At 46.7% G+C, this 10000-nt stretch overlaps 1 protein-coding gene across 3 annotated transcripts in view; it reads right to left on the bottom strand.

The window, feature by feature from the left end:
- The window catches only part of cdh11 (cadherin 11, type 2, OB-cadherin (osteoblast)), an 88347-nt gene that overhangs the window by 9665 nt on the left and 68682 nt on the right, over positions 1–10000 (bottom strand). For all 3 annotated transcript variants that reach the window (XM_027160187.2, XM_027160186.2, XM_027160188.2), the window contains one exon: positions 1–22. This exon is cut by the window's left edge and continues 232 nt beyond it. In XM_027160187.2, the coding sequence (XP_027015988.2) occupies positions 1–22 (22 nt within the window). The remainder of the gene's footprint in view (positions 23–10000) is intronic.

The following is a 10000-nucleotide window of genomic DNA, read 5'->3' as shown; positions in this document are numbered from 1 at the left end:
GCTTCGTCTCAAAGTCCACGTGCTGGAAATTTAAACACATTTCAGCCCAACATTCTGTATTTTTTGTGCTCTGGTGCAATTAATCAGAAGCCACAGTGATTTAATTACTGATGAAATATTGTTTACGGTGGAATCCACACTAGGCATGCTAATGAGATCCGATCTACAGGCTGGAAATAAAACAAGGTGGAGTTTTGTGTTCAGTCAGAATGCGAGCGGAAAGATGGAGTCAATTAACGCCGTCACATTAGCAGGATTATTGTTTACATTAAAGACGTGTCAAGAAAATAAATGACTGAAGCTCACATTCATGTTTCATTCGGTGATGAAAAGCATTTGAATCATTTATCTTTAACACTGTAGAGCACAACACTTCTTTCCCCCTCCCTCCGTACCATTGCCACTATTCTCCTCTCCCTCATTGCTGCACATCCATCAGGGACTCTTAAGAGCAAGCACATACCCTCGAAATCGAATTTGACTCACAGATTCACTGATTCACTGATTCTTTCGCTGTTCAGTGGAATTAAGTGAATCCTGAATTATTGTTTCACTGCGCTGCCTTGGAAAACGAGTTCGGGCCAACGCTCGACGCACCCCTCCCTCCCTATGATCCACTCAACCACAAGAGGGTATGAAGCAAACACACTCCAGAGGTCATCATAAACTAAAAAAGATCTACCACGTCCTTTTCAAACCCCAACCACTAAAAACACCACCACCACACAACCCACACACAAACACCACACACCCCCACCACCACACACCACACACAGCCCCTCCACCCCCCTATCCCGTGCACGTCGGTTACCCTTGTTTACCCCCCTCCTCTCCCACTAGTTAAAAGAATTGTATTGCATTATTGATCCGCTGCCTACCACTAAATGGCATATGCGAGGCAATACACTATCAAACATCTCGCATCCTACACGACACAAAACAAACCACAAACCACACACGAAAACACACCAACGAACCACACACGAACACACAAAGAACACCCCAACAAAAAACAAACACCACACCACGGAACACAAAGAGGAACCCGCGCAGCACCCCCACAGGCTCCCCCGCCGCCCTCAATATCCCTCGCACACCAGACAGGATCCATTCACCCCAACAACGGACACACCACACACCACTCATCTAACCCACCCAAACAGCAAACTGATCACACACACTCACATCACTCCAAATTAACACCATCGAACACACCCATACATCACAACTGACCCCACACCACCCAGACACACCTCTACCCCACCTCGTCTCCTCCCTAACTACTCGCCCCTTCCTATAGTCCCCACACCCAACCCTCCACAACCTCCCTCTACCACACACACAAACACACAACATCTCTTAGAGAGAGCGAGTCTGCTATAACATACACTCCACAACACAACACACGAACACCCACACAAAACCACACAACTCACACAAACAAACACACACACAAACAACACACCACACGACACACAAAAACACAACATCGAACACCCCATAAAAACACACAGAACAAACACGCGCAAACCTGACCCTCCCCCGCAATGACACCACGAAACATTGCCAGTAGGAACACTAACGCCACCAACGCAAACACGAAACTGGCAAACACCACCAACACATCAACAAACAAGCATCGGAATGTCACACATCGAGCCTCAACGCAGGGCGACGAAAAACGACAGTCATTAGTCGTAGCAAGACACCGCCCAATCCTAAAACAACCAGACCGGAATGGGACTCAACACAAAACAGCAGCAGACAAAAACCCCCCGTCTGCCCCCTCCCTAACCCGCCCATGCCGGCGCAGATCGGCAATTCGCAACCAGCCACTATTGGCGCCCATCCTGCAATCCTGCCGACCACTCCAGGCTGCTCCACCCCCCCGACATCCCCGCCCTCAACCGTGCGATACCCAACCCCGGCCGAACGGACCAGCGCCCGCCCCGCATTCCACATCGCGCGTCATTCCGACCCGCCCCTCACCACGCGCAGCACGGGCTGTCCCGAAACACAGCGGCATCACGCGCGCACCCAAACACCCTGGAGCCGACCCTCTCTCCCCTCGACGCCACACACACACCCCCCCCCCCCCAAAACACGCTACAATCCAGCCCCACACGGGCTGCATGCTATCAAACACACACACACACACGAATTCTCCAGTGCCAATACACACAGAAGGCTTGGCCTCCGGCCACACACGACTCACCAGCCCCATCACACAGTCAATCGCCAGCCTTCAAAGCCAATGTACCCTCCCCCCCCCCATACACACAACCACAACAGCATACCTACCCATATATGCCACCAACACCACGTCAGCCCCAACACCGCGCCATTCTGACAACCTAACCCAAAAAACCCAACTAGTAACACCTATCAGACTCTCCCCTCCAACACCATCTTAGGACACAGCACATTAAAAACACTCTTAATTCTTCCTGTCTTACTTTATTTGTTTTCTCTTTTTCTTTCGTTTTATTATTATGAGTATATTGTATTCCTTATGAAGAAAAAAAATGGTGGAAAAACCAGATATGGGGAAAAGAAGAGGAAAGAAGAGAAAAAAAAGAAGAGTCGAGAGAAGAGAGAGCCAAGCAGATCGTAGAGGCACGTAGAGCCAAAAAAGCAGAGGATCAGAGAATATCTTGGCACCTATACCCTCATCTAACACTTATTTCTCCCCCCCCTCCCTTAATCTCTCTATATCACTCACACCCCTCAATCTGACACACTTAGGAAACACATACCAGCGGCCAGAATAATAAAGGACGCGAAGAGCCCGGGCCTGATCTCCCAACTATCCTGTCAAAGAAATCTTTTTTTAGATAAAAACCTGTGACTGAAGCCACACACTTCTTTATTTATTTATTCTTTTTTCCATTTTTAATTCCTTTGTGTTTCTTATGCTTGTCTCCGTACCTATTCGATCCCTCTTATTGCTTTTATTTGAGTTTTTTCTGAGTTACTTTTGTGTATTCAACGCTGTTTCTTTTCTGTCTTTCTTTCTTTCTCTTTTTCTTCTTTCTTTATTTCTTTCTTTCTTTCGTGTGCATACGTCTCACCCATTTGGTTCTTCCCCCTATGCGAGGTGTAAAATTAGCTAACGCACACATCTTAACTGCCCCCTATCTGAGTAAACCTACACGGCTTTCGGCTATAGAAACTTAAAGTTCTGTTGGTCCCTGGACTTTTCGCTCACCTGCTTAACAACACTGTCCCTTTGAGAACGTTGCAACACTCTCTCTCTCTGTTGTCTCATATTCTCTATGTCATATTCTGTCCTGTAACCTTATTCTCTCTCTTATACATATGTTCATCCCACGTGCTTTCTCATCCGTCTTTCTTTTATATATATCTTGATCTGTATAATATATTATAGACTATCTAGTATCTACCAAGTAAGTAATCTGAAGCCTCTCGTTCTCTACTCTATACCTATGCATCTCTGTGGATCCTCACTCCTCCTTCTACTCTATATAGATAATTTCAATCTATCAGCCATGGTAACCGTATTATTCAGTTTGAGGCAGAATCCCTGAGTAGTATGAGGATGGGCTGATATCAAACGGAGTTCATTCAACTCTGTATCGGTCCCGCTGGATATTTTCGCATATATCTGTATCTATAGATCTAAATGATATTATAAGCATATATATGTATAGTCACTACCCATTCCCCCCTCCTCCCTAATCTATGTAATATATATTTCTCTATCTTTCTTTGATCCTCATCCCTCTGTATCTCTTCTAATATGTTCTCTCATTTTCATCATATCTCTCAGCATCTATATGTCTATCTGTCATTATCTGTATCTCTCTCTATATATTAAGACTTTCTCTCGCCTCTTTTCTCATATATCTCTCTCTCTACTCTGTGTCTCTCGTCTCGGTTCTCTCTAGTTATCTATCTTTTTATATATCTCCGTCTCTCTCTGCTATCTCCTTTCTTACTCATGTCTCTTTCTCCTCTCTCTCGCTATATCTCTCTATCTCTCTCTCTCTCTATCTATAGTCCTCTCTCTCTCTCTGTCTCTCTCTGTCTTCCCTCTCTCCCTCTTCTCTCTATCTTGGTCTCTCTCTCCTCTCTCTCTCTCTCTCTCTCCCCATCAGTGAGTGTTTATTTTGGCTCCAAATAAGTGAACAGCCTGAAGCCTCAACAAGGCCATGTGATAATATTCACCAATAAAAGTTGTAGATGCTTCTAATATTCACACCCTGAGTCTCGTCGCCCCTTCACCACAGAATACGTTGATTAAAAAGCCGGCAATTTTCTGTCAGTAATGTCGACTTTAATTTACAGAACGGCTTGAGAGCCACAGGTGATGATTCTCCTTCCTTCCCGAGAGGTGATCGGCCCAGCGTTATGTTAGCTCGAGAGCAACGCTGGCACATCCGTCGTACATTGTTCTGCTAGCACCATCCTATACTGTTCTGAATAAAATGTAATATTCTGGGTGCTGCATATGCCTCTGGCTCAACACACACAACACACACACCCACACACACAACACACAACTACCCACCATCATCACACACACAACCTGCCCCACACTCCTGTTGTTCCTCTTTTTATTTCCTCACCATACTCTTTGGCCACTCAGAGTCACCCAGGACTCCACTGCGTTATTGACCAGTGGTTTTTTGCGGCAGGCCACTATGACAGCTCTGTGGAGCGGAGGAATCACCTCACACCGTCACTGATCTCTCCTGATGCACTTTAGTCTATTGTTTAATTACACACTCTTATTCACTGAGTCACTGAGTGTTGATTCATGATTCACTGCTGTTGTATGATCTCTTGGATTCCCTGTTGTGGTAATACATTGCATTCTTTAAAAAAATACCACACACACACACACACCACACACACCGATTAGCATCTAGTATCGATCTATCGTAGCGAGCTATGCCGATAAGATAGCTAGTAGAGAGCGAGGATCTACGCAGGCTGAGGATATTTAATCTACCACTATCATTCCTCATAATTTGTCTTTGAATCATTTAGTCCACTAACTACATAGTGAAACTAAAATAATCTCTCCATCGCTCTCTCTCCTCTCTCTCTCTCTAGCTCGGCTCTATCTGTTCCAAATGTGTAGCTCTACTTCGCTCTCTCTCTCTAGTCACTTTCTTCCTCACTATCCTCCCCATCTCTCTCTCCTCCCTACTCGCTCCTCTCCTCTAACCACCCACCACACACATATCTTTCCGTTGGGCATCAGCCAGCTCGCGTCTCTGCTAGGTCTTTGCACCCGACCAGCCACTCCTCATCCGCGTACCTCCACCCGCACCCGTTGCATTCCAACCCTGAGCTCCTCTCGAGCAGTGTGTACTCCACCCAGTCCGCTCATCCCGTCTCTCCCAGGTCCTGCGCAGATACTCTGGCCTCGACGGCCCCACTTCTTATCCTGGCACTTATACACGCGGGACGGACACCGTTAGAAGAGAAAACACCGACAAGAAACACACAACTACAACGTACCCACCTAGCACACACAACAACATCTACACACACCCAACACACACACACACACACACACCACAACCATCACCCACCACCACACACCACACACACAAACACACGCCACCCACACACACAATGATTAGAGGCGATCATATCCTACTATCGTTCAAGCAGGAAAGTGACAAAAACTCTTATTGACCGCTTAGTGTGGGTGTGTGTTCGCTTTTCGGGTGTGTTGGGGTGTTGTGTGTGTGTGTGTGGTTGTGTGGGGTGTTGCCTTGTTGTGCTGTGGTATGTCTGTGGTTTTTTCTCAACTTTATATATGCACCTTCTATGTCCAATAAAAAACAGTCGATAAAAACAAGCAACAGCAAAACACCCCTACATTTTTCCCCCCCTGTTGTCACATATTTCCCTCTATTTCTACCCCCCCCCCCCTCCTCATCTTAACATATTGGCACGACTCCTCCCCCTACCCTCCCTCATACCGCGCACCCCCATCATTATTCTAGACATCCACGAAAACATCTCCCACCTACAGCCGCACTTCCCGCTCTACACGCCGTGGCTTACCAAAAAATGCCACAAACCAAAATAAATCACACAATCCCCCCTCCACACCTTTTTTTATGAACCCTCTTCTTACTAGTCCCAAATCAGGCGAATGCCGGTTCGAACCGTCGTGGGTCAGACGTGATTGTGAGAGGGGATATGGGTTAATGGACCCACAAACCTGCTGACAGGCAAGGATGTGGGTGGGGTGAATGTGGTGGGTGGGGTGGGTCGTGTGTGTGTGTGTGTGGGTGTGGGTGGGTGGTGGGGTGTGTATGTGTGTGTGGGTGTTTTTGGGTGGGCGTGATGAGTGTGTGTTGTGAGGGTTGTGTGTGGGGTGAGTGTGTGTTGTGAGTGTGTGCTGGGGGGTGTCGTAGTGTGGGTGTGTGTGTGTGTGTGTGTGTGTGTGTGTGTTGTGTGTGAATTGTGTGTGTCTGGTGTGTGTGTGTGTGTTGTGGGGGTGTGTGTGTGTGAGTGTGGGTGTGGTGTGTGTTGGTGTGTGTGAAATTTTTTGTGTGTGTGTGTGTGGGTGTTGTGTGTGTGGAGTGTGTGTGAGGGGGGTTTGTGTGTGTGTGTGTGTGTGTGTGTGTTGAGTGTGTGGTAGTCCCAAACTTCGTTCCTGAAAAATCCGGCAGGAATGAAGTGAGATTTTTGAAACGTGATGAAGCTCGGGAGCTCCACCCTATCTCCTTTTCCACTAAATTTATTAAGTCGCTTGCTCTTTGATTTTTGCGTATGACCTCGGTACACAGCAGTCAGTCACTTCCTGTCATGTCGCTGCACGAGTTAGTTAACATCACATATCTACAGCTCAGGGTCATGTGCATGACGCCCTCTCAACTCACGACCCCCAAGTCTCTCTCTGGCACACCCCCCCGACCCCCTCCCACGCCAGGACCCCCCTCTGCCCCATCTAGGACAGTGCGCAGAGCAGAAGGTTGCGTTCACGGACGTGCTTCGACAGGACGGCTGGAGGAAGGTGCAGGATGGCACCTTTTTTTTTTTTCCCAGGTGGGCATGAAGTGGGGGGTAAGGGAATATCCCGGGAAGCTGCCCCGGGGCTTTGAGCCAGGAGAAATACTGGACAATGGAGCTATTGAAGAGATGATGGGACTTATGGCATAGTTAAGGAAAGCTGTAACAATAAAATGTTAAAACCCCACAGTGACTGCAGCAACATTTTCACTGATTTACCTGTCTATCTTCTCCACCTGTCTCTATTCAAACTGTTCTTCTTCTCAACGGCTCTCTTCCCCAACTGTCTCTATTACCAATGTCTATCATCTCCATCTGTCTCTCATCTCCACACAGTCTCATCACCCCAACTGTCCTCTTCATAACTGTCTCTTATCTGTCTCAAGCTGGCCTCTTCCCTAACTGTCTCGGCAGCGACCAGTGTCTCTCTCTCCACTGTCTTCTTCATCCCCACTGCCTCTTCCCAACTATCTCCTCTCCACCTGTCTATATGGTCAACCTGTCTATCATCTTCACCTGGTTCTCATCTGCACCGGGTCTCTCTTCCACACTGATCTCTTCCCCAACAATATCTTTCCCCTCCTACTCCCACCATGTATCCCTTCTTCCACCACATGTCTCTACTTATCCACCACCCTCGCCCTCACTTTCCCCCCCTGTTACTTTGTTCACTATCTCACAAATGCTCATTGAATTTACTCTCCAATCCACCCATCTCTAGTTTGTTTTGTTTTTTAAATACAGCGTGACAATTAGTTTTCTCCTCGCACTCTTCATGGCTAAATTTAATGTTCGGCCACAATTCATGTCCTTTTCATTTGTAATCGATTATTATAAACTAATTGTGTGGCGCCAGATCCGAACCCCTCAGGGGCCTCCATGCTTTTACGCCCTGTTCAGGAACGTTCTGGCGAACGATGGGGACCCGGGAAAGGAAAATGTGCTTAGCCTCCAAATCTTTAATCCTACCCTTAGTACCCAATATTTTTTGTTCGCTCTCAGAAAGGAAGAGAGAAAAACTCACCGGAGCGACGTCCACGGCCGGAGAAGCAAAAACATCCGTAAAGGCATTCACTGCATGTATGAACCATTTAATGGCTGTTACAAAAAATGTTGGACGTGAGAAACGTGAATTGTTGGTTGTGAAAAATTATATTTCTTCCCCCCCCCATACCTTTAACAAGTGGCTTCTATTGTTTTCCGAACAGAAGAAAAGTGTTAACTGGGTTTATGAGTCACGGTTCCTGAGCACGAAAAGCGAACTGACACATAAACACTACAGGTGGACTACGGCATCAATTCATTTTTCCGATGCATCTGCAGGCACCAGCGAGCCCCTTCGAGAAACCGAGTGTGGGTGTGTGTGGCTTGGGTGTGTGTGCGTTTTGTGATTGCATCATAGCAGTGCTGTGTGTGTGTGTTAAAACAACACATGCCGAGGCAGGCAGAGCGAGGGACCATTATGGCACTCTCGTGTCCTCTCAAAGCCAACCAGGCGTCGACTGCTATATTTATAAAAATAACTACCTACACAGGCACGAGAGCTTGGTGGGGGGGGAAGAAGAAAAACGGCATCGAGTGAAGAAAAGAGTAAACGAATAAATAATGAAAATATAAAATAAAGCTTCAAACGCCAACTCTTTTTCCAGGCACTGAGCATGAACATTCTCCCCAGTCTAAGTTTAAGCTAATTAAAAGAATTTCGCTTGTCAGGACTTTTTCACTTTAAAGTTTATCTGCTAAAAATCAAATCATTCATCAGTCTGTCTTCATTCAGTCCACCGTCAGCGTTTTCACAAGTTTCCCACAGCCAGAACGCTCAGTGTTTTATTCCTATTACCCCACAGCACCAGACTTGGTCCTGAGGGTCCTGACACCGGAGAGACTCCTTCCAGACACTCGACATATTATAGATGTTCTCCTCACAGATGCAAGCCCATCACCACGTTAAGGTATATTAGGCTTTCTTTTTATGCAGAGAGCTCCCTCTGTACACGCCGTGATACAGCTTGTTACCATAGAAACGGTTTAAGTTTAATTCACGTGATCGTATAGATCAGTTGCTCAGATCAGTAGTTAGAGAAAGAACTCATTTATGACCAATCCGAGCCCAGAATTCAGAAAGCACGCTTGTGGTATACTTCTATTGGTTTAATATGTGACGGCGTATCTACAGATTATTGAGAACTAGAAGGGTCTGTTCTACGGTTCGGGAACCTGTCGTTCCTCACAGGACCTTCATAAAGCGCTTTGCAGATGATGGTCTCAATTCTCAACTCCTTCATCTCCTCAAAGGTCAGAGCTGAAATGGAAAATTCAATCCATCCAAACTGAACGATGAAAGATTCACCCTCATTGTAAGGATCTCAGTTACCTCTGGATGAACACGAGTCTTTGAAGAACTCACATACGGGTCGATAGCTGCTGTGTGGGACCGTGGTAACATGGAAACCAGTAGGATTATGTGTTCTAATGAGCACAAGCTAACACCTGACTAACTCAGGAAGAGTCTAATTTTAAAAACCAGAAGGATTCGTTGGCTGTTCCATTGGAGGAAACACATTTACCCACTGCCCTTGGGCGGTTTAAAGGGAGAAAGAATGCTTGATATCGTTTTTCACAAGTCAAGTAGATCTAAAAAAACTACAAAACAAAAAAAAGAGAAATTTTGGGTGGGTAAGCAAATAAAAGAGACACAAGAGGAAACGGGGTGGGGATAATAACTTCAAGCTAGGGAAAGTTGTGTGTGGCTCACTTCACTCTGCATTGATCCCAATACAGAGAAAATTGTATAACCTTTTCAAAAGTCGTCTCTAACACGACTCTCACAGTTTTCTTTTTTTTTTTTATCCCCCCCCTATCCCCCTTTTCCTCTTTCCCCCCCTTCCCCCCCCCCCCCCCCCCCCCACCCCCCCCCATCTCTTCATTTCTCTTCTTCCCTCCCCCCGCCCGCCCCCCGCCCCCCCCCCCCCCCACCCCCCCCCTCCCATGGCTTTTTTTC

Source organism: Tachysurus fulvidraco, chromosome 1 (assembly GCF_022655615.1).
Source record: "Tachysurus fulvidraco isolate hzauxx_2018 chromosome 1, HZAU_PFXX_2.0, whole genome shotgun sequence".
NCBI lineage: Eukaryota > Metazoa > Chordata > Actinopteri > Siluriformes > Bagridae > Tachysurus > Tachysurus fulvidraco.
Note: the sequence above shows the minus strand (reverse complement) of the source record. Positions and strands in the feature narration are given on the sequence as shown.